The 27,957-nt window shown below is 41.1% G+C and overlaps 1 protein-coding gene across 4 annotated transcripts; it reads right to left on the bottom strand.

Annotated features, from left to right (window-relative positions):
• Positions 1-285: 285 nt before the first annotated feature.
• On the bottom strand, positions 286-20,325 carry LOC146970575 (uncharacterized). 4 transcript variants are annotated; one of them, XM_085804517.1, is made up of 11 exons: positions 20,039-20,325; positions 16,055-16,112; positions 11,647-11,808; positions 9,776-9,973; positions 9,526-9,684; positions 8,930-9,010; positions 7,663-7,825; positions 6,470-6,514; positions 4,005-4,466; positions 1,894-3,398; positions 286-561 (listed from the first exon to the last, which is right to left on the bottom strand). In XM_085804517.1, the coding sequence occupies exons 1-11, from the start codon at positions 20,098-20,100 to the stop codon at positions 514-516; spliced, it is 2,943 nt and encodes a 980-aa protein (XP_085660643.1). In that variant the 5' UTR covers positions 20,101-20,325; the 3' UTR covers positions 286-513. The 4 variants fall into 4 exon arrangements, with proteins under 4 accessions (XP_085660643.1, XP_085660642.1, XP_085660641.1 ...); XM_085804516.1 differs by having other exon boundaries at positions 16,028-16,112; positions 20,039-20,282; XM_085804515.1 differs by lacking the exon at positions 20,039-20,325 and having other exon boundaries at positions 16,055-16,484.
• Between the last annotated feature and the right edge of the window lie 7,632 nt (positions 20,326-27,957).

Below are 27,957 nucleotides of genomic sequence, written 5' to 3'. Positions count from 1 at the left end.
CAAGGACAGGGAGGCTAAAGAGAGTCGAAGGGTGCAGGAGTGTGTTGGCAGCTGAAACAGTCAATCAATAACAGATAATATCAACCTGACGAGCATCATCTGGATAAAACCACAAGGGCATTGTTTCTCTTACATACATAATATGTTTCCAGCCCTGACCTCCATAAACACTTTTACTAGAATGAATCAGGTTTCCTCAATCAATGAAATCAGCTGGTCCCATGCTACTATGGTAGTTTGTACATATTGCTGACGTCTCGTGTTTTCCCTCTGACTTTGTTGTCAATGTCTGAACATAAAACTGCAACTGAAACTAGAATTATTGCCATAAAGAACAGCTGAATGATTTCTCCTGTTTCACCATCCCTGCTTCCTGCCACCTCCCTTTGTCGCTAGCTCCTTTGTCAGTCCTCTTACTTCTCTCTTCATCCTCTTCATCTCTTGCAATGCCATTGTTGTCATGGGAACCCTGCTGACACAGTAACCCCCGCGGGAGTGTTGACTGACGAGAGGTTACTTCAGGTCGATGCCCTGAGACTGGGACTGAGCCTTCTCCTTGGCCTGAAACATACAGACAAGATCCAGCATGAAGATGATAAATGTGGTTCAATCTGTTGGAAATGATGAAAATGATTAAGGCCAGGACATCTGACAAGAGGCTGTATGACTGATGCTGATATCAGGATGTCCCAGTGTAAAGTTTTTGTGATCATTTACACAGTATTTGAGTTCATTTAGTTCAAATATTTTGCAGTGTTTATGCTGGTGATTTTTTAAAAACATATATCTATAACATGATTATTACTAATATTTCCATACATAACATAACCTAACATAACATAACATGCTGTAACCTTACCTAACATAGCATACTGTAACCTACTGCCCTACAAAGGCAAAGTGCAGTATCTGCATTTTTTCAATGTTTTTTTTTTTTTGACCAATCAAAAGTGTGGCATATTCTCTTCAATGTGGTAGAATTTGATATTGGTACTGCTAAAATTTCGAGGGGTTATTGGGCTTTTTCTTTTTGCTCCAGTGTCCATCCAAGAAAGCACTGTGAAACCAAGGCAAAGTGCAGTATCTGCAAAGAGTACTGTACTACCTACATTCTATAATTTACTCTATAATTCCATTGGAGTAAAACCAAAGCAAAGTGCCGTATCTGTAGCTAATACCAAGCAAAAGTGCAGTATCTGCACCAAAACCAAGGCAAAAGGGCAGTATCTTAACCAAACCAAGGCAAAGTGCAGTATCTGCCATAAAACACCTTTTTCTAATCAATTATAGACTTGGTAGTTATTCATAATTTGATGCTTAAACCTGACAATGAAAAACACAAAAAGCTGTTTTTCTCAGTTTGGCATTTTTACAGATACTGCACTTTGCCTTATAGGACAACCTATCCTAACCTAACCTAACATACCGTAACCTAACCTAACCTAAAACAACACAACGGAACGCAACGCAACAAATAATAAAATATTTGCATGTGCAAAAACCAATAGAAGTTTTCCTGTCCAAGTCCTGAGAAATCTAATATGGTCCAAAAGACTAGGGTTAGGGTCATGCTTTCAATCTTCATCTGGACCACATGTGTTCATCTTCGACAGATAACTCAGAAGAAGTCAAGGTCTTCAAGGAAACAAACAAACATTTTGGATCTGAACCATCCCAAACCTCAAGTTAATAATCAATGAATAATTATCTGAAATAATCTAAAATGGACCTGAGCACAATCAGATCCAATCTTAATAGACTAAAGTGTCCAGAATGCAGTTGATCTGAACATATCCAATACAACAAGGCCCTAATGGATTAAAATCAAAACAGTTTAGATGTGTCTGAGTCCGAGTGGATCCAGGAGAAACTGCAAGTGAGTTTCCAACTTACCCTGAGTGAGGGCCGAGGAGGTCTAACTGGTCTGACCGGTCGCACTGGCTCTGCTACAGGATTTGCCGGCCTTCTGTCCAGAGGTTCCAGGTCGTCGGCCACATCTGGACAACCGATGTATCCTCCAGCCCCGAACACTGAACCCAGGTCACCTTCTAACAAGTTTTGTCTGGCGGGAGTGTTGGACGCAGCCAGGTCCTGGTTGGCGGACATGTTGCTGATGGCCATGTTGAGGGTTTCAGCAGCACCCGTAGTGCAGATACTGGTGTTGCTGAGTTCCAGTCCCAGCTGCTCTTCTGATGTCGCGTCGCTGTCTGAGCTGTTATTGGTGGGACTGACACTGACCTCTGGTTCCACAACACACTGGTTGTTATTCGCTTCGGGGAGAACTTCCTTACTCAGCAAGTCCAGCACCTCCTGGTTGTCATGGCTGCCTAAGTCCCCAAATTCCTGATTTTCGTTGCTACTGAGCTGCAGGAGATCCTGGTTGCTTTCGCTACCAGACACCAGCAATTCCTGATTTTCTTTGCTATCAAAATCCAGCAGTTCTTGGTTGCCATGGCTATCTAAATCCAGCACCTCCTGATTTTCAGGATGGAAGAAATCCAGCAGATCTTGATTGCCTTGGCTACACGGTTCCAGGACTTCTTGGTTCACGTAGTCACAAGGTTCAAGTAGTTCCTCATTGCTATTGTGAAAGGGTTCCACTACCTCTTGGTTATCATGACTACAGAGATCCAGGAGTTCCTGGTTATCATGGCTGACTGACCCCCTGTTGTCAAGGCTCGGAGGTTCCAGCACTTCTTGGTTTCCATTGTTGCACAAATCCAGCAGATCCTGGTTATTGTGGCTACAATGTTCAAGCACTTCTTGGTTCTCATGGTTGTGAGGTTCCAGGACATCCTGGTTGCTATAGTTAGAGGCTTCTACTTGCTCGATGTTGTCAAAGGTGCAAAGGTCCATTGCTTCCGGGTTACTGTGGTCACAGAGGTCCACTACCTCCTGGTTCTCCTCCTCAGGGCTGAGCTTAAAGCCATAAGGATCAGAGTCCCGGGCCATCTGGGGGGAAGTGACGTCCAGCTCGTAGGGATCAAAGTTCAGTTGGTCTGGTTGAGAAGAGGAGGGCTCAGGGTCAAAAGCCAGATCATTGTCATTAGGTTCTGGGCTCAGTTCAGCTTCATCGGGATCCAACAGGGTTTGACTTGAATGCTCTGGACTGAGTTTAAACCCGTATGGGTCAAAGGAAGACTGACAGCTTGTTTCATAGCTCAGCTCAAAGCTCATGTCTCTGTTCTGATCGGAGTCCGGCAGGTTGTAGAGGTTCTGGGAGTCCACTGAGTTCTGGGGAGTAGCAGGGTTTTGAGGTTCCTTTTCTATGTTGCTATCCCACTCTGCTCCCTGACTGGAATTAGCATCACCAGACACATTTTGCTCCGTGTTGCCAGTCCAGTCCGGTTCAAATGGGACTTCCTCTGGAACCATTTGAGCTGAACCAGAACTAATACCTATGAGAAGACAACAACGAGTGGTCAAAGCTGGAAATACAAACCTCAAAAACAAGACTTTTAAAGTCAGGGGAAACCTGTACCAAATGTGAAACACTTTGGTCAGAGATGAAAAGTCTATGAATTTCAAAGGGACTCAGTACAAAGACAAACAGGTCAGGATTCAAAGACAGAAACCAATCATAAGAAAAATATTCTTCTCACTAATATAAGACAGGAGCTTAAGACTTGAATGAAGAATGTAGAATTGGGAAGAGTAAGTATGCTGAAGCTTTTTGTGGGTGTTTATTAGTGTTTCATATATTCCTCATGTTTTAATTTGTTCAGTTTGTCTGTTTGTGCTCTTATTTTCAATTTTATTTAGTATAAAGAATAAAGTATAAAATATAAAGTCTGTTCCTTTCTATGATTTGTAGACCGGAGCATCTCTGCAGCACTGTATGCTTGTTACTACGTCACCACATTCTATTAATCAGAACACTGACTGTTGATAATGTTGGATGACATCACAGCCCAAAACGTTGAAACCAAAACGTCTACACTGGTCATTAGCTTCGCCTCCTACATGATGGTGAATAGGACCCACAAGTTCTGAGTATCAGTTACCTTGTTCCAGTGCTGCTGGTGACTCGGTGGCGACCTCTCCAGCTAAAGATCCCAGACTTTGTTCCTCGATGTCAGAGGGAGGGGAAAAAGCACCGAGGTCCAGCTCGTACCCATTGGGGTCTGACTCTACAGAATACTGACCCTGGGACCTCCAGCCCTGGATGGGCTCTGGCCCCAGCTCCTCAGAGGAGCTCTGAATGGGTTTAAATCCACAAGACTCGTCCACCACGACGATGGCGTCCAGGTCCTCGCGGCTGTAGCTGATCTCTATGTCGCTGTCTTCGTCGGGGAATTCGGATTCGAAGCACTGGGTTCCTGTTGAGGCTTTGTTTTCAGCGCAGGACAGACTGGTGTCCGCCTCGTCACCGCCATTACCCGCCCCCCCATTGGCGTCGCCCTCTGGGAACAAAATATCTGCTGCGAAAGGGTCGCTGCCTTTGAAGGGATCTGAAGCGAATCCATCTGTCAAACAGATCATTAACAAAAACTTAAAGGGACAGTTCAACATTTAGTCAAATTCTCCAATCACCATAATCCCTATAGTCATAGCAGTAGGTTCATTACCTTTAATTATCAGTGCATGTTGTTTTGAGATACACAGGGCAGAGACGCGAGCTGCTCAGTGAGCGATCGTAGTGGAAATAATGAAAGTAATAGCAAACAAACACTGCATATCTCCAAAATCAGGCAGGTTTCCAGGATGCCAAGTAGCCTACTCATTTTAATGTTACAATTGACCCTTCGCCAACCCCTCCCACAAACGGCTATTGTCCAATCCTACGTTAGCAACCATAACTATAGGCCTGGCAAGCTTTCGGCAGTGAGTCATTACGTTTGCTTTTGTGGACACATTTTGAGACTAGGACGAAAAACATTTGTTTGTAGAGAAGGATGTTGTTGCTGCTGTTGCTGCTGCTGCTGCTGCTGCTACTACGGCGGCGGCAGCAGCTAGATGTTCAGATACGAGCTGACTTTTTTTTCGACTTGAGCAAGTGTAAATATGGGGATAACCATATGTTCACCTCCGAAATGACAGCTGTACTTTTACAGCTTTTACCTGGGCTTTTAGGCGAGGGATCCTCCAGGCAGGGACTGCTTTCACTGACTGATACAGCGGTGGGAGAAAAAAAAAACAGCAGCGAAAGCTGTATGTGGTTCACAATCGCCCCAAAACTTGCAGTTTGACAACGTTTCATGACCAGTGAGATGACCTAAGTCTTCGTGGGTTGATAGACGGTAAAATGACCAGCCCTTACTGCTGCTCTGTACATTGTCCAGTCGTGTCGTTGAACAGATGTTTTATCCTCCTGCGCGAGTCACGTCACTGAAAACTCTGAATGATCTTTGTGACTTCTTCTCTCTATTATCTCAGAACAGTTTATCCAGAAATTTGCTGATATTTCCTTTGAAATCGATACCAAATTTGCCAGGAGCATGGCTGGGAGTGAAAGCTTGCCCGGCATAGCAACAGTAACCAGTAACCAAGTCCATCTTATTGAAAATAGAAAAACTGTGTCAGGCACATTTACTCTTTCTAACAACAAATCTACTTAGGTGGATTGGCAGCAGAAAAAAACATTCAGGTTGTAGAGGCAATAGTCCTGCACTCACCACCCAAGTAAAACAACATTCACATTAAACTCACTCATGGGAGTGACAGGTCTCAGGTTTCAACTGTCGCGGAAATTTAATGTCTCCACTGATGGAGTTAACAGGATTACTACAAGGTTTGACTACAACTACTTCAAAGAGTACGTTACTACTTATTATAAGAAGAATACTAATGTAATGTCAGCAAATTTCCACCACACAACCATCACATCTCAGGTATTAAAGAGGACCTATTCTGCTCATTCAGGGGTTTTTAATATGATATTGGACCCCAGTGGAGCACTATTGAAAGTTTCGATTGCATACTCTGAAAGGCTCAGATTAAAACATATTTATAAGTCTGAAAGGCCGGAAAAGAATAATAGGTCCCCTTTAATCTTCACATCTTATGTGTTTTCACCTCTTACTATGTCTTCAACAAAAAGTCCTGAACTGATTTACACCAGACCTGTTGGGGGATGGGGGAGGGGCCAGGGAAGAACTCATTAAATGTTTCTTTGATGTGTATAATTGTTTGGTGGCAACATGAACTCTACTGAGTGTCATTCTAGTTATAACTCTCTTTGGACTTTTCTATAGGGACTCCACACTGTTCCTTCTTCTCTTTCCTCCTGTAATGCATGCTAGAATTTATGGACTTATGGACTGTCTCAAGTCCAGCTGAGTCTATCATCAGTGTCAGTTCAGTCGAGTTATAGTTATCTGGATGAGTAAATGATCAAATTTTATGCTAGAAATAAGGTCCAGATTGTAAAAAACGGCAATTCCCCTTTAAACCTTGACTGATCATATGCCGATCTCCATTAATAACACGTTGTCCTCCTAAAGTTCAAGTGACATACTGTTTTACTCACCTGATGTGTCAGTTTTAGGGAACAGATCTTCATTGAAAAGGTCATCTACAAATTAGATGGAGAAAGGGAATGTGCATTCACTACATAGAACCAGTTAAATGAAATACATGTGGAGTAACAGGAGATAGATGGCTCAGGCAGCACATGTTTTTTTGAAACATAACACACATCAGGGAAAAATAGATGTATAATTGGATGTATAAAGTTTGTTAAAGTTTGTATGTCGCAGATAGCACACACTCTTGTCGCTTTGTCCCTTTCTGGTTATATGGACCCAAAAAGCTTCTCAGTTACTTTAGAAATACCCGTATACTGCAGTATATGGAGTAACCCCAGTCTCCTCCATGATGGACCTACTGAACCAGACCATTTAAAGGCTCAGGACATGTTTGGAGTTCATTAGCTGATTAGAGTGAGACACCATTATGTTACAATAGTGAACTTTTTCACTCTATTCTCATTTTTTCATTTACAGAATTTTGGGTTTTCATTATATGTAAGACATAATCATTACAATTAAAAGAAATGAAAACATAATGTGTGTAATGAATCTGTATTCACTATTTGAATTGACTTCTGACTTGACTTTTCTAAGCTATTCTCATTTATTGAGATGCACCTGTACATCTCTTCTATTGAACTACTTAAATGGAGATGGAGGAGTAGACATCTTTTGAACTATCGTCTAATTACCTTCTACATTAGCTGACATAGGAGATAATGTGCTATACTATGAGAATTGTGCTCAGCAGTTCCTTTTTCAACCTGTGTGGGAAACAAGACCCTAAAGATACTGCAGTTGTTTTTTTTCTCTATTTGTTGCACTGCTCATTTAAATTACGTTCAGCTATTGGTTTTTTGTGTATCTTCTGTTATCTTACCCAACTATTTTGTCACATGCATTGATCTGTATATATTGTACATGTACAGACGGTTAGTGCTCTGATAAAAGCCTGTTTCCTGGTTTCAGTGGGTGATTTCTTAAACTGGATACACATCAAAACCCCAAAGAAAAGCTTCTGAGAATTGAATAGTTCATTATTATTATCATGATAATATCATAGATGCTTTACACAAATCTGATACAGTTGGACGTCTGTGTTCCAGACACTGTGTCCATGATGATGTTACTGCAGAGGTGTGCACGTGTGTGAGGCTGTGTGTGTGTGTGTGTGTGTGTGTGTGATACTTACGGTCACTCTGACAGTGGGCAAACGGGTCGGCCTGATAGAAATCCAGCTGCTCGAGTGGGCTTTGGTTCATTTTACCCTCCTCCTCCTCCTCTCTCTCTGCCCCCCCTTCATTGTTGATCTCCCCCTCCTCCTCAGGGTCATCCTCAATGTCAGACCTGTCCATCTGTTCCACACCACACCACAACACAACAGCACACGGCACGTTACAGTCATATTACTGTGTTCACATCCCATCAACACTGATTGTTGCAACAAGACAGTGTGATCAGTGGGTTCAATTAACAGTCAAACCGTTCCAGCAGCTAGATAAACCTTCACACCCTTCATCTTACCTTCTTTTGTTTTGTATATTGTATGATTTTACTGTTGTATTATATTTCTACTTGTATGCATAATCTGTTGATGGTTGGCTATTCAACTTTAACTTTGTATTCCTTTTTAGCCCCTTACCTCACCATTGTAAATACGAAGTTACTTACCTGCACTTATGTTACCTTGTTAAATAAAAGTTAAATATGTGTATGTGTGTATGTATGTTAAAGGGATAGTTCAACATTTTGGCAAATTGGCTCACTGCCATAATCCCTATAGTCATAGCAGTAGGTTGGTTACCTTTATTTGCAAGCTATTTTTAGAATGATGGAGCAGAGCCGTGAGCTGCTCAGAGCTACGCTACGGAGGCTCATGGGATTTCTTGGTTTCCCTCATCAAACTCATCAAATACACAATCCAACAACTCCAAAACGCTCTGGTGGACAAGTTGTGACCTGCACATTCACCACGCTATGAGATAATAACGGAACGTTATGAGACAGAGTTGTTTTAGAGGTAAATACAGAGACTGCTTGCTGAAAAACTGGCCCTGAAGGCAACACAGCGGTTTTGCATGAATTTACCTCTAAAACAACGTAATGTTCCGTTATTATCTCATAGCGTCGTGAATGTGCAGGTCACAACTTGTCCACCAGAGTGTTGTGGAGTTGTTGGATTGTGTATTTGATGAGTTTGATGAGGGAAACCAAGAAATTCCATTAGCCTCCATAGTGTAGCTCTGAGCAGCTCACGGCTCTGCTCCGCTGTTCTAAAAATAGCTTGCACCGACAATTAAAGGTAACAAACCTACTGCTATGACTATAGGGATTATGGCAATGGGCCAATTTGCCAAAATGTTGAAATATCCCTTTAAATATGTATATGTATATATATATATATATATATATATTTTTTTTTAATGTGACATGATGATGAGGAGAGGTGATGAAGATACCTTTGGAGAACTGGTCCCACTGTCATTGATTTCTTCTCTGGTGTCTGCTAGATTATTACAAAAAGATGAGCCGCTGCCCCTCTGGTACAATCACAGAGAGAGAGAGAGAGAGAGAGAGAGAGAGAGAGAGAGAGAGTTGTGACATTAAATATGTGTTTTAATTTTTTTTGTGTGTGTTTCATTTAAATTCCTTTTTTGGTGAATACGCTGGAACATCAATAACCTGTCATATTGTTTGCTCCTTCCATCAACTGATTATCCAAAAAAAAAAGAAATCTGACAAAAATAGTAACAGATTTATTTTTAGCTTCACTACTGAGTGTCTGCACATGATCAAACTGCTGCACTACTGCACTACTCTGCTTTTTACTGGTGGGAATAAATCAGTGCTGCTGGATATTGTGTTTAGATAAATTATATTATCCCTGTGTAACCATTTTTCTCTAATTAATAACTTCAGATTTAATCAATACTTCTATAATGACTCTGGCCCTGACACTTGAGAGTGATCAGTAATAAAAATGGAGCTGAAACTAAATGACCACTGTCCACAGAGCTGCTGTAGGTAGCACTGAGCATCGTTACTGTGATTTTACCATGATCAGGTCAGCGTAGGCGGGCAGTGATTGGCTCCTCCCCCACGGCCTCATGGGGAGTGGATCGTCCTCGGTGGTGTCTGCGGGAGACGTGGATTCCTCCAGCTGGCTCTCTGGAGTGACTGCACCTCCTGACAGCGAGCACAGAGTGTGCTCCTCCTGCAGGGGACGGCAGATGGTTTTGGGTGAAGTACACAACGCTGTATACTATCTATTCTGCACACACACAAACACAAACATCCTGTCATACCTGCAGGATCTCTTCATAGGACTGTCTGATGGAGTCTTGCAGAGGCGTGTTCCTTTCTCCGGCCTCGTCCGCCTTCCTCTTGGCCTGCTTCACCTCCTCTCGGAGCCTCCTCAGCCTCCACCTGGCTCGGGCCAGTTCCCTCTCGTACTCCTCCACCTGGCTCTCCTTGTGCGCCTCCTCCGCCTGCAGAGACAGGATCTGGAAGAGTCCAACGAGTGGGTTCGTCAGTTTCAAAGCAATCTAGTAAACACAACAAACGCTAGGTCTTGTCTGCTCCATATGATATACGAGTGCTGCTGCTGCTGCCAACCTGATGAATGGATACAGACATTATGTTCAATATCTGCGGTAGCGTCCAATCAGAAATCCCTGTCAGCTTAGCTCACTTTTTCTTATTTATTTTCACTGACTTTTTATTTTCTCCTGTTCTGTTTGTATTCTGTGTTTTTTGTTTGCCTGTTTTCTTTTTCTTTTATTTTCTCTCCCCTCTTTTTTTGGGGGGGAAATACGGGGAGGGTCGGGACCTGGGTTAAAAAATAAATAAAGAAAATAAACGGTACGATTCACTCCATCACTGATATTGTTTCAGGATGGATATATTATAAAAAAAGAAGAAAAAAAGAAAGAAAAAAAACTGAATAAGACAAAAAAAAATCCCTGTCAGCTACTGCAGTGCAGTAAAAGGTGCTCACAGCTCAAGGAACTTTAAGGAACTGAAAGGTTCCTGTGGCCCACTGTTATCTGCATTTCCAACGAGGCCTGAAGTCCCGGGGAGATTATGCAAATTATCACTAAAGTAAATGTACTAGTTTGAAAATTACACATACTGTATATACAAGAACAAAGGTTTCTTCTACATATTATTGTGTTTATGCATCTTGAAAAACAAGGATCAAGAAGTCTTTACAGTGGCTTGGCAGCTAATAACTGTAACATTTTCATCCCTCTTCTCACCAGAGAGTTACATTAGGATACAGTATGTTGCAGATACACACATATAGATGTGTTTTAACCTGTGGGAGAAAAGCATATCTGAGTCATAGCAGCATGCACTTTAACTTACTGATATCGTTTGTTGTACCATGCCTGATGCTACTGTAGATATTGAAAATATAATGCAAAACAATGCTGTATGTGTGAGGGAAAGCACTCTGCTACATTAAGTCTTCAGTAATACACTACAATGTAATGAAGATAATAACTTCTTTCTCCCACAGTGTTGAGAAATTGGTATCCTATAGGATTACATTTTTTCTATTTGTACGATTAGGGATTAGCAGGTCTTATTCGTGATAATCTGAAAAATACGTATATATTAATCATATATGATTGAATTTGTATTTAAATATACTGTACTGCAAGTACTCATCCAATCAGAGATGTTCAGTATATTATCGTTATTATTATATTTTATTCATTTTCATTTCTTTTTTTCTTCTCTTTTTCTCACTCTAAATCTGTGTATATAATTGATCCTATATGTTCTATTTATTATTATTTTATTGTACTGCTTTCTTACACGATTCTTGATTGTGTTAAGGGTTAAGATAATGTGCAGCTGTAAAAAGGGAAAACATGTAAATGAAGGGAAATATATTATGTCATGTTACTATTGTGAATAAAAAAATAAAAAATATGTTTAAAAAAAGTACTACCTCCAGACCTGGGCTGTTTTTGGGGAAATCTTTTACTCCGAAACTAAATTTAGTTCCTGGTTACTGGGGAAAGTTCCTGTAGTGGAAACACACCTATAGACTGCATCACAGGGTGTTTTAAAATGCACATCAGTTGCAGTATGCTCCTCAGGTATTCACACAGACAATATTTAAGAAACATCCATGCAGGTCACAGAGAGAGCGGTCCGTCTGTACCTGCTGACTCTCTTCATAGCAGAGCTGCCTGGTTGACTTGATTTGTTGAACCAGCGTCTCTTTGTGCTTCTCTAGTTTATCCAGAGTCTCCTCCAGCTCCTTACGGTCCGACTGCTGCTCCTGAAGCTCTATGTTCTCCACCGTCACGGAATTCTCCAACTCCTGGAACCGCACGCGCACGCGCACACACACACAAACACACACACACGCTTTAGGCTTTCAGAATGACTGAAACATGTGTGGAGTGATGAAACATGCATGTGGAGGTACTAGCACACACACAGGTGAGAAATGTTGGACCTACTGTATACACATCACTATATGACTGAGTCTAGCTTGGTTTATGCATCTATTACAGGAAAGGGTCCTGACCATAGACACATAGACACCACATTGACTGTGTAGGGACGTGCCTAAAGTGCCGCCATCTTGGTACAGGCAGCAGTGCATGTACATCTAGGGAGGAAAAGAGGAACTACTCAATCTGGAGCAGAATTATCCGCTGAATTCTGGACCGATTTCCAAACGGTTTGATTTGTTAAACGTCACATGGACGTCTACAGGACGGTAGAAAAGTAAGAAATACCCAAGGCACTTTCTTGGATAACAGTTAAAAAGCCTTTATTGCTATGCCTTGGTCATGTGAAGCTTTAAAAGACGATGAGCGTTTTGGCTACACGCCTTCGCCAGGGAGTCAAACGGCTGTTTAAAGGATAATTACCGTTTTTTACAATCTGGACCTTATTTCTAGCATAAAATACGATCATTTGCTCACCCAGATAACTTTGGTGTCATTACAAGTCGTTCCGACGAAATTAGATCCAGCCGAGAGCCGTGTACATATAATGCGAGTACACGGGGCAGCGGAATGCAGCCTCTAAATAACACATTATCCGCCGCAAAACTCATTCATTTCACCATTATTTTGTTATGATACGCTAGTGCTATTCCCCTCTGAGTCCAGGGTTAGCTGTTATCAACATCTGGGGTCTGTAGGTTGACCTACTAACCGCTGACCTGGATGATGTCATCTCCGACCACCGCGCGGTGCGGCTTGTTACTACCGGTAATAACATACCGCTAAACATGGACTCACTAAAGCTCCGGCTAGTTGCGCTAAAAATGGACCCAAATGCTGAAGCATAATGATTATAATCAGAATGAGCCGGGCAGCGGTTGGAGATGACATCATCCAGGTCAGAGGTTAATGAACGAGTCTCAGAGTGGATAATGTGTTATTTAGAGGCTGCATTGCGCTGCCCCATGTACTCACATTATATGGATATACGTGGCTCTCGGCTGGAGCTAATTTCCTCGGAACGACTTGTAATGACACCAAAGTTATCTGGGTGAGTAAATGATTGTATTTTATGTTTATTGTATTAAATAAGGTCCAGATTGTAAAAAATGGTAATTATCCTTTAATCGGGTTAGGGTTAGTGTTAGTGTTAGGTAACTGTTTGAAACGTGTAGTAGTCTTTTAAAGGTTAACATGACCAAGCCATAGCAATAAAGGCTTTTTAACAGTTCACAGAGAGTGCCTTGGATATTTTTTCTGCCCCATCCAAAAAGCACCTCAAAGAAAAGATTTTTTGAGTCCAGGAAGTGATCCTACATAGTCATTTTTTTTACGATACAGGATGCTTGGATATTTTTTAAAATACTGGTTTCACTACCCAAATACAAACTGTACTTAATGTTATCAGCAGATGAGCTCCCAACAAAAGGAACGGAAAATATGCTGCATATAGATGTGTTAATGAGGGCAACATAAAAAGATTTTGTAGAGTCACTTTTCTAGTAAGGGATGATTATTGTGACTGTGAGCAGGTTGTTATATAGGCTAGTGACCCCGACAGGCTGATAGAACCCCTGCAGCTTCAAGTCCGGGTTCTATCCATAATATAACCAGCTCACTACATCATCCCATGCAGGGCCGTTGCTAGGAATTCTGGGCCCCCTGAAAGAATACTAAAGTGGGCCCCTGACTTTTCCACTTTTTCTTAGACTACATACGTATTATCATTTTTTATTTAGCCTTCTTTGTTTTGATGCTAATGCAGCATTACTATGAGTATTAGTCAGGGTCTAGGCAGAATAATTCAGTCATACAAAGATTAGACTACTGGGTTTTTTGTGGGCCCTACTGGTTGCTGGGCCCCTAGAATTATCATCACTTTTCTCCCCTATACAATGGCCCTGGACCCGTGTATTACACAGCTGCTTACTGGTGAAATAACTAATTTGAGACAAAAGTTGGGGTTAAAATGCTACGTTATTAATCTATAAACCGTATAACCGTATATACCGTTGCCGTCACTGGTACTGTATATATATCTATGGTCCTTACGACCTCTTCTTTAACTCCTCCCCCAATGTGGTATAGCCCCTCTCCTTCTTCTCCATCAGAGTCCTTCCTGCCCCTAAGGGCGTCAAAGTTCTGGACAGGCAGTTCTTGGCTCTTCATCGTGCTGTTGTCCTGAACCTCGTCCTCACCTTTCAGCCACAGATCAGAATGATGATGCGGGTGATCTGGGAACAAGTTGGCAGTTGGTTCTGACACTTGAGAAACGGAGGCAGCAGTGACTGAGCAAATATTTGCTTCCTCCGTACCTCTGCTCTGCCAAACAGTTGGGAGGGGGTTGGGTTTGTTGCCTGACCTACAGAGAGGACATTCATCAAAGCCCACCACCACCACACAGAACCCCCTCGGCTCCTTCTGTGCCAACAGCTTGGCTTCACTCAACCTCCAACCTGATCTGCCCCTTCCATCATTCCATCATTCCCTCTTCCTATACGTGGCCTTCAGAGACCACATACCACCTGGTCCTCTGTGAGGTTCTCTTTCAAGGTCTTGAAGTCCTTGCGGTGGACAATGGGTTCCACCAAGAGCCTTTCATCTAGATCCCATCCACAGATGGAAGTGGCCTTGAATGGTGGCATCCATTCTCCTCCTCCATTTACACTGGACTGAGCTGAGCCTGTGGCCTCTGCACCAATCCAGTCAGAAGGAGTGGCCCTCCTCCCTCAGGTGAAGGTCCCTACAGCTTGGAGCCTCAGCGCCTTTGAAGCTATGAAGGAATAATTAATGTTGCACCATCTGGGCACAAAGAGCTGGCTGATCTCTCCTTGGCACTCAGATCATCAAAGATCACAGATCACCTGACTTACATAAACATTTCTCCAGTGATAAGAGTGCTTTAGCATATTAAGGCTTGATGTCCAGAAAGCAGCCTTGACACTCATCAAACATTGTAACTCCCTGTTGGAGATTAAAGCCAATTGGTTGATCAACAGTAAATTACTACTAAAACATTTCTGATAAGGAATTAATCATTTCTATTTCAGCTTCTAACTATTTACAGATTTCCTGAATCTAATTGACAAAAAAATATGACAGACTGAACTGATAATTAATTATTAGCTGCAGCCCTGTCCATTATGATGGAATAATTCTATTTATTAATAACCTTAGCACGTAATGTCCTAAACTACACTTCTCAGAGACTGAGACTGTACATGGTTTTTGATAAAAGCAAAATGTGTCACAACATTGTGCACTGTTAGTGCCATAAGTGTTGTGGTGCTACAGAGATGAAAATCATACTATACTATAAATACCAGATATATACAGTATAGAGTATATACTGTATACAGTATGTGTATGTATGCGAGAGAGGTTCGACCAGTATTCTTATCAACACGGCTGTAAAAATCCTGTGCAAGCTGCATAAATCTTGCAGTTTTTGAAGTATTCAGAAATACTGTCCTACAGCATAATACAGCATCAGTCCCATGCTGGATGAAGGTCTAACTGAGAATAAGAACACGCTTTGGTAAGCTCAGATATGCTGTGTGTGACTAAGCCTGTAAATGGAGGGAGTGACAGTGAACCAAGCAGATGCACCACTGGCAGTGAGCAGAGTGATGACCATTGTGGAAACTGTATTTTTTTTGCCTCAAATGTAGTTAAAAATGCAGAAGCTAATAATTTCAGTTGAGAGAGGAATGATCAGAGATAAATGAACCTTGATCATCTCATCATACTGGAATGAAATGAATCAAATAAGAGCAGAGCGCACGGTGCAGCTGGGACCTTCAGTGTTATCCAGCTGCCAAGTCAAGCTGAGCATACATGTATCTACAGCTATCTCACAGCATCATGACATCACATGAGAGCATCATGGGAAACCCTAGTGATGGAGGAGTCCCAAGCTGGAAAACACTATACACACACAAACACAGATGTATTATTTATAATGGCACACATATGCGTTGTTTTAGATGAACACAGAAATGGAAGACCGACACAAATCACAGTCAGACGCACACGCATGTGAAAACCCAACAAGCTCACACAGACACACACGCGCACACACACCAGCGCTAGGTGCTGCGGTCTTCTTACTCTGATCTCGGCTGTCTTGGCCAGGACCCTCTCGTCCGTTTCCACGACGTCGGTGTCCCTGGGAGACGACCAGCAGAGGAGACAGGAATGTTTAAGCAGGGAGGAGAGGGAGCACTCGTTCTTCCAGTCTGCCTTCCCTCCATCCTGCCCTCCCTCCCACGATCCCTCTAGTTTTTCCTGCTGCACCGCTCGCTCCTCCATTGCTTTCCCCCTCGCTAGCTGTCGCTACACTGCAGAGGAGGCGGAGCTGCCTCTCCGAGCGTGTGTGTGGGTGTGTATGTGCCGTGTGTGTGTAATCGATACATACAGGCGAGAATGCACCAATGTGAGAATGGAAGGAGAGCGGGGGATGAGTCAGTCAGAGTGGGGAGCAGTAGAGGAGGAGATCATCCTCCCTCCTCCTCTAGTCTCCTCCCTCCATTTCTCTCCTCTTCCTCCCTGTTCTCCCTCTAACCATCATCCCGCTCCTCTAGTCCTCGTCTAGCTCCTCCTCCCCCTTCCATCTCCATCATAGGCCACTGCAGTATGTTCCACACACAGACACACACTGCAGGCAATGATTGAGCCATTCATAAAAAAACAAAGATCCCACAGCAGGGCACAGCAGCAGTGGGCAAACATCACAGATCATTCAATAATCATGTCATCAGTTATTAACACTCTAAATATTTGATATTCAATTATCATATATTTGATGATTTTCCTGCAGCTACAAATCATCACTACTAATATGTGGCAATATCAACAACATAAATACTAAAATAAAATATATAATAATAAATAAGTCTAATAATAAATAGATAATAATAATAATAATAATAATAATAATAATAATAATAATAATAATAATAATAATTATTATGACTACTTGTAGGCAGCCAGACAAGCCGACAAATACTTTTTGTTCAGTGCGCCTAGTTTGCAATAAAGGAGAAGATTCATCATCATCAGCCTGCACCAGCAATTCATCTAGAAGCTTTTTTTTTAATGAAATGAGTAAAGAGCTGAAAGCCAAAGACCAATCAAGCAGCAGAATAAACTGCAATATATCCCTTTGCTGTCTGTCTGGATAAAGGTTTCAGGCCACACTGCCCAGCCCTAATGTCAGCATCTGCAGAAAGCCTGCACTGAATAAAACCACAAGCATTTTGTCTTCAACTGAAGTAACTCAAGTAATTTCCAAGTTCCAACCATTTCATAAAAACAGCCTTCTTCTTACATGTTCTACTTTTAAATCTATTCTCCGCCATTGCTTCAGTTAAGTACTGTTTCATCGGTGTTATTTACTTTCAGGTTAGCTACAGATTTCAACTCTTACACTTCAACTATTACACAATGCAGGATGTCTACATTTTCTTCGACATTTTTTAACATTCCTACTGTTTTTACCCCTTTAAAAAGGCATTCATCTCTCAGCTTACAAGTTTTATGTTTCAGCTTCAGCTTGTTTTTAACATTGCTTCAGCAGTTTCTTCAGTTAATTCAGCATTGTTTCAACAATTTCTTCAGCCTATTCAGCATTGCTTCAGTAATGGTGTTCAGTTTGTATTTCCTTCAGGAAATGCATTCTCTAGTATTTATTTAGAATCCAGAAGAGTTTCTCTCTCTTTTAGCTCTCCACCAGCTCCTCAGGGAAATATCTGGCTATAACTTGAGCCACTAATTGTTCCGCTGTTCTTACCAGCTAATCTGTGGCTGAGTCTCAGATGGTATAAAAACCAGTCAGCTGAAGGCGGCTCCAGGCTCAGCAGAGCTCAGGGAAGCTGCAGACGTGGTGATAATTTTCTCGGCACATGACGCGCACACTAAAGAAACCTGAGGATATTTGATTTCGGGATCAGGACCTGTTTTAAAAGGCCCTTTCTTTACTGTATTTGGTCAGCAGCTCTGTGGCTCAGTGCTGCAGGATTTCACTGCATGTACCAGTGAATGTGAGTGCTGCTATGTATAGTCTCACCCTCTCTTTGTCATTAGAAAAACAGCTGTTGTTTGTGTTATGTGCTCTCTGCAATCTGACTGTTAGAGATGCTGTGTGTTTTGGGATATCAAAAATAATGTGACAAAATGGGGTAGTAAGGTGTATGATAATAGATATAGGTGCTCTAACTGACATGTTTATTTTCAATTAATCAAATAATTGTTTGTCAGTATGATAGCAGCTTGCATGTTAACACGACCAAAACCATGTGTGGTCACATGACAGAGTAAACAGTAAACACACCTAAGAGGCTGCAGCCAAAGACTTTGAGCTATTACATTATTAATTAGCTTAATGGATGGGTATCAATGTTTCTAGTCAATGACTAATGGATTCAGCAATAAACCATTTCATGTTATAATGCAGGATGACAGCTGATCTTTTAAGGACACGCTGGACATGTGACCGGTCATTTTCTCTCTTCAGCGTGACCTCTCGACTGTGAAGCTATGATGTTGATATGATTTGAGCTGCTGCCCATGACTGTAAAACCACTGTACCATGGTAACCCAGCTACATACACTGATGCTCCAGTTTTTACTTCTGCATCAACTGCGTCAAAATCACTTCGACAGTTGTTCAATTGTAATCAAAATGGTTTCATCATCTAGCATTAACTCACTGACATTGACATCAATAAACCATAAAGTGGCTACAGCAGAATATTAGGTGTATTAACATGGCATATAGTGTTTCCATTGTTACATCGGTCTGAAGTTGCTATATTAAGAAATTAACTGATTTCCATTAGAATTCCATTAGTTTCTCTAATTACAGATATGATGCACCTGTAGTTAAAGGGGATATGTTCCTCTTCAGGTCAGACTGGACTGAACAGTGACTCGGTTTTGGAAAGGGAAAAGTCTGGAGTTAGCTGCTTAGCATGCTAACTACAGAGGAAAAAAAAAAAGAGTAATAGAAACAGAAGCAAAACAAGAGCTGACATTGGTGATGAACTCACACCATTTCACCAAGAATTAGCCTTCCATCTGAAAAAAGTTGGTCCGAAGCCAAACTTAACTTACTACTGCAGGGGCACCTGATTACTTGTTTCTGATTCAATCCTGAATGTTAAATGAGTATTTTTGAAATAAAAAGTGCTCTGGCCTCGGATGTGGACCAGATGTGGTCCAGGTCTGAGACCATTATCGTTCAGAATATTAATTTAGAAGTCTACTGTATCTACAGAAAAGTACAAGTCTGAAAACAGTGCTAGGAACAGCTACCAATGCTAACAGTGCAATAGAGCTACTTTAAAGAATTAGCCTTTGATTGTGTTCCAGCCTTCCATCTTTTAGATTAGAAAAAAGTTGGTCTGAGGCCAAACCTACTTGCCAGACCCTGCTCTATATTGTATATTATTTACTTACTATTGCAGAGACATGAAGCTGCTTGAGGCATGGTAACACACAATTGTGTCATTCAAGATTATAAATAAAGTTTTTTTGTTTTTTTTTTGAGAATAATTTTTCTTTGGTAAACATTAAAAATGTTGAAAAACTTGATAGGAACTGTTAACCTCATTATATTGTTTCTGATTCAGTCCTGAATGTTCACTGAGTATTTTTGAAATAAAAAGTGCTCTCTTCAGATGTGGGCCAGATGTGGTCCAGAGAGAGTTCTGAGACCATTATCATTCAGAATATTCATATTTAAAAGTCTATCTACAGAACAGTATTAGTCTGAAAACAGTGCTAGGACAGGCCAGTAACAGTCAGGATGTAGCCTACCCTCCATCACCACTGCAGGCAGATGATTAAGCACGTCTGCCACCCCACCCTCCCACCCCCACCACCAAATAATAACAGTGATTAAAATCACCCGGACCAGGCCTTCAACTGTTTCACTACTGTCACTTGAGTCTGAACCTGAATGGCGGCTCCTTGTTAAACAACCGCGAGTCAATTTACCGGTTTTTTTTCTTTCTCCCAGTCAAAGTTTGAAACGCATTATGGAAGCACAGACCGTAACAGAGTCCCGTCTAAAAACCTCCAGCTGGTTGTTACCCTTCATTCTTGGAGCCTCTCGCCCTCGATGTCCTCAGACAGTCCAGGATGAATCGCATCATTACTGCAGGGCGCGCGCTCTCATCCTCCGGTGCCGCCTCCGTTCCCGACAGGTCTGGTGCAGCAGCGGTCGGTGCAGCTACAGACGGATGGACTGACCGGGCTCCGGTTTCCTGCCTCCGACTCTCAGCCTCCTCTCCTCTAACTAGAGACGGTAACCAGGGGAGAGGGGATCTCAACGCCGCTCACCTACCGACATAAACACAAGTTCCTGTCTACCCTTTCAGCGTAAAAGCACAGGATATATCCATTTGTTTTATACTGTTCAACGCAGGTGGGAATAAACATGATGTTCCAGGTATGTGGCATCTCATACCTGTTTAACAAAGAACCCAGACTATTTCTTATCTTAACATGTCCCTATATTACCATAGGTAAATTTTAATTTGAAGGAATTCACTAATCGTTTCCGGTGTGACTCTCCAGTCAGCAGCTCCTCTGCACTCTGCAGCATCACTGTGGTAACTACTGTCAACCTGCAAAAAGTCATTACATAATCACTTCTACTGCACTGTCAGAGCTGCACCGACCCTCCTCAGGAGACTTTCACTAACAGCCATTTAACCAGAGTACAACACAATACACTACACCACACTAAATCTATGGACAAAAAGTGTGTGGAGTTGAATCCCTCATGTATGCTACTGCTGGCGAAGCAATACTTGGGAGTTCGTTTCGTTCGTTTCGTCCGCAATCTATGTTGCCTTCTCATCTTCAGTGCCCCCCCCCCCCCCCCCCGTTATCTTCTGTAACTTTAGTTTATAATAGTTCTATCGACAGATGATTACAGAGACTGTGGTTTCCTTAGTGAAGAAAACATATTTAACGTTTTTTTGGTAATAAATTATTTCATTGTTTTATGTATTTATTTGTTTAGTGGTAGGCTATAATAAATCATTTCCATATTGTATTTGTTTCAATTTACCTTGACAAATTCGGAAACGGAATCGGAGATCAGACTTTACGGGCATTCCAGATTGAAATTCCGACTCGGAGGTCGGAAATTCCCACTGCCGAGTACAACTGGAACGCACCAAACTAGCCGTACAGCCCGCCCATGTCCCGATAGGCCTGCTTCACCCTTTCACAGTTGAAAGCTGGCGCTTCAAGTATGAACTTTTGCAGATGTTGCAATCAGCACTGACCTGTGTGTTGGCTAACTTCAGTCTACCTGTTGTACTCAGGGCCTTGCTCCTCACCTGCCGACTGCTGCTACCGTGCCTGCTGCTGCTCGGAGCCTCAAGTGTGGAGGTGTGCCTGGACTTCACCTCCACCTGTCCGACCCACCACCGCCTTTGTATCTCTTCATTCACCTCAGCTTGTCATGCCTATAGGAAATATGTCCACCATGGATCCCAGAGGAGCTTTAAGTCCAAAACCAATACAGTCCCTGTGGTCTTCAACTCGACACCCCTCAAACACCTGCGGACGGAAAGTTGACCACAGTGTGTTAGCCAATTTAGCTAGGTCGGCTAACGTCAACCATGTTATTGTCCACAACAACGTACGTCCTCTTCGGACCATACAACACCCGCTCCCTGACGAGCACGGCTCCTCTCCTCCAGGACATCACGACAGACCGTAAGTTGGATTTCCCGTGTTTAACAGAAACGTGGCAACAACGTTTTTGCCTCCTCACAGCTGAATGAATCTACTCCTGGGTTTGTTTCATGGTTTGTTTACAGTCTACACTTGTCAATCCCGTGTGTCTGGCAGAGGAGTTATCGCGATAGCTCACTTGGGGCAAAATTGGAAGATGTTGCAATTTTTCCAACAATTCACCTGCCATTGCTGCTTAATGGGCACAAGGTAGCCTACTGGTTGTTAACTGTATTGGTCTCATGGTTATGATTGTAGGTTGACCTTTGTGCAGTTTTGTGTCTTTTCCTATGTTTGAATTTATGTTGGGTATTGCAGTGTTCAGGCACATGAGTCAGGATGAAATGGATATAGCCTATTTCATACTGCAAAATGTTTAATCTCCTGAATCTCTATGTGACATAAGGCCCTGTCTGTTTTTATTACTTTTTCATTTTGTTTATTGCCATGTGTGGTCCCAATCTCAGTGGTCTCCTGTGAGACAGAGATCCAAACACAGGAAAAAGAACAATAGTCCTCCAGCAGCACATTGCATTTTGCTTAACAATGTATAATGTAACAATGATGTTGGCTTGCTTCGTAACAAACTAACAAAATATGGTTAGTACAGTCATGTTAATTTGTTTATTGATAACTTCTGTATCATTTAGTTACAAAATGTGCAACGTATGGAAATAACTGCAAGCAAATGTTTATAGAGCACATGCATCGCAAAAAAAGTGTAATCTGGATAGAATAAAGGTAAAACAGTAGACATAAAAAATAAAACATAGCCTACATGAGCCATATTGATTAAATCCTCTTCAAAAATAAGAATAAAATAACATCGGTTTGACAATCTGACCAATGAAAATATGACACATGAGTTCAATCCATAAAATATACTTCACCATAAACATTTGTCATCTGGATAGGGATTTAGTGTAGCTATTTTTATCTCACTAAATCAAAGTCATTATGAAATTTCACTGAAATTCTGGTGCATTGCTTTGTTCATCACAGTGTGTAGTTGTACTCTCTCATGGCCACTAGAGGGAGACACTAAACCACTGACAGGCCTCTGCATCAGTGTGTCTCAGTAGCAGATGTAACCAGAGCTGAACTATTCTTCTTTTACTATAATGATCAGGATTTTACTGTCTTAATCTACATGCAGGGATTCCTGTTTCCTCTTGATTTTTAATAGAGGAAGTTAATTTATGTGTCCCTGGAGGGGGAATTTGTCATGGGCACAGAGTCCATTGCTTCACACAGTGTTAGAAAGACATTATCACACACAATAAAAACATTACAGATCACTTAGCAACATCACACAAGATGTACAAAAAGCTGGGTTTGAAAAAGTTTTTGAAAAGTTTTGATTGCACATTGTATGGCACTAGTGTTTGTCATTGTTCAGCAGCTTAATGGAGGCTGAATGAATGATTTGATTTACATTTTGGTATTGGAAATCTTCTCCCTGATGGGAGAAGTTAGTATTCCGAGAACAGGGGATGAGTTGAGTCAGAAGAGATTTTTGTAGCTTGTTTCACTATTGCCCTTAGTAAAGACTTTCTATGGACTTTCTCTTGTAAGATTAAACCAAGCAGTGATTCCATATCAGGAATGACCTGACAATCAGCATGATCTGCTTGTTAACACCATACAGCCTCAATCATCTTAAAAAAAAGAATGGAAACTTTTTTGACATGTGCAATGACAAAAAAGTTGAATCAATCAATCAATCAATCAATCAATCAATCAATCAATCAATCAATCAATCAATCAATCAATCAATCAATCAATCAATCAATCAATCACTTTCTTCAGCCTGAGCGGGTGATACTTATTCTTTCCATTCAACATAAATATCCTCCTGGGTTCAAGGATCAACTGATGTTGGTGTTCAGAGGTCAAAGGTCAAGGTTTGTGTGACCTCACAAAGTATTTTTAGCCATTATATAAATGACTTCACACAAATATTCTATATGACTGGATAAACAGAGGTAAAAACGTAAACTAGTGATGGAGGCAGACAACCATCAGAAGTGATTCCAGTTCTTTCAATACAAAATGTTCAGATCCGTTCATATCCTTATCTTGTTTCTGTCCTCTTCTGATCTCTGTTGTTGCTTTCTGTCCTTTATTAGTCTTGGTCTGGTCCAGGTCCATGGGACATGACTGTTGACAGCTGGTGCTAGTGACATTTAGTTTGCTCAGTTGCTTCTTTCATCCTTTTCCTTCTCTTGATCTGAAACTGTCCCACTCTGCTCCATAAGTTTAAGTTTAATTTCATTTAGAACCTGTCATAAAATTTGATCTGAGAGCAAATAAACGATGTGATGCAGGAGGAGCCCATGCCTCTCTCTCTGTCTCTTTGTCGCTCTCTCTCTCTCTCTCTCTCTCTCTCTCTCTCTCTCTCTGTCTAAACTATGGTGGCATGACCATTGTTCTTGATCACAGATGGTCTATTGTTCTCAGTCAGTGTGGTCTGAATGTGTTTGTACTCTCACAACTTGGCCCTCCAACAACAACAACAAGAGAAAACACAACATATTCCCTGAGGAGAAAACACACACATGCATACACACACACACACACACACACACACGCACACATAAATGAAAAGCAGACAGATGCATGCACGCGTGCACACACATGCACACACACACAACTGCTGCTTGTACAGTTGGGTCGTACATGACAAAATGTATGTACCCTATGATACATTTGAAGAATTAGTTTTATTTTCCAGCTGTGCTCTTGCAGCCATTGAAATAAAAATATCTGACCAAAACTATGAGAATAAATAATAAGTAAATAAGAGCTATAATAATATCATGTAGCCTATAGAGTTTTCTGATGAAGCCAGACTAATGACAGGCTACAGGCAGAGTAATGCTCCTATGGCACCAGAAGAGGGCGCTCACAGTGCAGCAGACTGACTCAGCAAACATGAATAATCCTCAGCAAGTGATTGGGATCAGTTTCCTTTCTATCACAATATGTGAAGTCACAGTTAGTGGCAAGTGACAAGTTGTGGGTGTTCTTACTGGAACAGCTTGGATACCAAACTGGAGCACACATATGTTATTTTAATGAATTAAATACAGATTTTGTTAACAATGTATTGATTAAACAATTTACACATGATTTGAATTAAAAAACTTTTTTTTATATTATTTTATTAATACTTTTTATTATTATTATTATTATTATTATTATTATTTATTTTCTATAAAAAAAAGACATTCTGATTATGTGTTCAATGTTGGTTAACGGGTCATTGACAAATAAGGGTTGGCAAGATGAGCAATTCAGACATATCTTTAAACATTGGCATCGGATTTGTTAAAATGTACATTTTGTATTCATGTTGGTTTCATGTCATTTGAATATATTATATATATTTTATGCTAAGTGTACTTCTAAAAAATATAGCCTACTGTCTTCTGAAAAAATGTAATTGAAATAGATTTTTAGCTGTGTTTCTATATTTAAATTGAATAATGCATTTTGGTAATACTGGACAGGACATATCCTAAAAACACAGTTGTTTTTCTAAATTATGTGACAAATTATGAAATGTTTTATCAAGAAACATAGTGTTGCGTTGCAAAAGTGAATTACATTTATTCTACACTTGAGTCCAGATTTATTTTCCTGTATAAAGTCAGATTTTTATGAAAAAATACAGTTACACCACTTGACAGGGTTGCACCATCATTGACCCTAACACAAAAGTAAAACTTTAACTTTAACATGTTAACATACAGTACAATTACAGTTTTAATTACATAAGCAAATGTTTTGCTCAAGTGTATGGGCTGGAAACAAGGACACACACACACACACTCCTGCCCCCCCCCCCCTCCCACAGCTTGGAGCTGTCTGTTGATATGTGCCATTGATCCTCCATTCATTCCTGGACCGGCCCAGCTGTCAGTCACTTCCAAGTCACTGCATCTCCAACGGCTGCACCGAGTCTCACTGAAGCTCCAGACGCTGATCTGAGCTCAGTTATGGGACAAAAAACGCTGACCCTGAATCAGTTCGTGAGGGGGACACTGGGCTGCAGAAGGAAGAAAGGACAGAGAGGAGGAAGAAGGGGAGGGAGGGAGGGAGGGAGGGGGCATTAGGAAGGAAGATAAATAAACTGGGGTAGGAGGGGGAGTTAGGGGGTAAGGAGAAAAAGGAGGGAAGAAGGAAAGGAGGCAGGAAGCAAGGAGGGTATAGGCAGCCAAAGAGCAAGCAAAAGACAAGAAAGAGAAGGGAGAGAGGGAGAAAGAGTAGAGTGAATGGTCGGATGAAGAAGAAGGAGGGAAGACAAAGAGGAAGGAGAGAGGGAAGAGGATCATTAGTTAAACATCATCAGTCAGACGGAGCAGAGCTGCTCTCACAGACACAGATTTAGGTTTTGATTAATTAAAAAAAATAGGAGCATATTGTTTAGCCCCCAGGGCAGACTCATACAGTAGAGAAGCTACGCCAGAGGAGACGGGGGTGGGGTCACATCTCCAGCCACCAACAGAGATATCCAATAGAGTTCTGGAGGGGCCAGGGGTGGGGGCCGGACATTTCCTCATCCAGGGATTAATGCAGCTCAATCAGACTCTGGCAGATTATGTCTGACCAAAACAGACTCCACCAGGGGGAAGGAGATTAACAACTATGTTCAAATAGTTTTGTTGGGTGAAAACAATCAGCTTTGTGATTAAGAGGGAGAACTGAAGGCATCAAATGGCCCACAGATGTAAAAGCGATGGTTATTGGAGATAAATCTGCTGCGTAAATCCTCTCAAATCCATTGGTTTCAATATGTTGGGGAGGTTAGGTTGTAATTGGCTTGATTTTACTAATCCAAAAGATATTAGCACAAAGTTTCCCAAAGCATGGAAACATGTCCAGTAATCCCCACAGTGTCATGATCACTAATCCAAGCTAAATGGATAAAATGCACAGATTAATCACTTATACTCACATTAAATATTGTGAGAAGTTAATAATAAACTGGCTGGAGTTCTAATTATTCTGGCCGGTCCAGCAGCTGCTGTAGCGAGATACAGTCTGCAGTGTAGTGTTGTCACACCAAATATTCTTCAATAATGAAAAAACAATTTACTATAGAGAATTATGGGCTCAGTAATGATACATTATTCTGATGGTGTGGCTGCGTAAAGGTCTGTGATGTTAAAAGAGAGATCCTGGTTTAGATTAAAGGAGCTTTGTCGTCATGATTACAATAATAAAGATGGAGATAGATTGTTGAGTTTTGAGTTGTTATTAACCAGGATGATGGCGTGAATTAAATCCACACAGAAACACATTACGTTTCATTCTGTTATTCATTCGTATTCTCATCAGAGTTTTGGTTCTACATCACCTTTTCCAGCTGAGACAGTGCCTTCTTCTGCATTTTTATTTTCCATGATAAATAAATGATAAATGATGACGACAAGTAAGGCTAACCAATTAATCGCATTTCCAATATCGTCGCGATATGAACATGCGCTTTAAACACATCACAGAAGGCTGCCTGAAATGCAATGAGTAAAATTAATCATTCATGTGCAATTTGTTCAATAAAAGTATGATCAAAATATTTTATTCTATTAGTTTATTCACTGATTGAATCAGTAGACTCAGGAACTGTATGGTTAACGTGCACACTTAAATATTTGCTTATTTATCGCAAGTCATATAATCATCCCGATATTGAACAGTGTCATTGCACATTTTGCTCATGTCTGACAAACACTCAGTTCACTGAGTGAACTGTAGCAGAGGAAGATCAGTTTTTCTTTCTGCCACTTCCATTAACCATCTCTGACTCTTTTAAAATTGTTGTAATGAACGTGTTAATTGAAAACCAGCTGTTCATTTTGATGCTACAGTTTTTAGTGATCTTCAGTTGTGCAGTAACACGTATATGATGTGGTCCAGACGCAAAACATCATAACATAACATTAATATATGAAAAAAAAATTCTAAAGATCTTTTTTTTTTAAACCTTTACTTAATACTTTTAAAAAAATTTATTTTCAGATGTATAAAAGAGAACATCAAGGTAAATAACCCAAACTAAAAAGAAGAAAATGTGTTTTTCTCTGGCTATTTAAACATTTTAAAATATTATTTTATTTTGTCTTCTATGAATATATCTTGTCACACAAAATGTTGTGTTAAAGCAAATGATTTGTCATCCCACTTGTAATACCCTCCCAGTCCAGAGGTAGGCCCCAGTCCACAGTTTGGAGACCCCTTCTCCACTGTGTGTTTTG

This window comes from Trachurus japonicus, chromosome 17 (genome assembly GCF_045865225.1).
Source record: "Trachurus japonicus isolate A0001 chromosome 17, Traja_1.0".
In the NCBI taxonomy this organism is placed as follows: Eukaryota; Metazoa; Chordata; class Actinopteri; order Carangiformes; family Carangidae; genus Trachurus; species Trachurus japonicus.
This window is presented reverse-complemented; position numbering and strand designations above follow the sequence as displayed.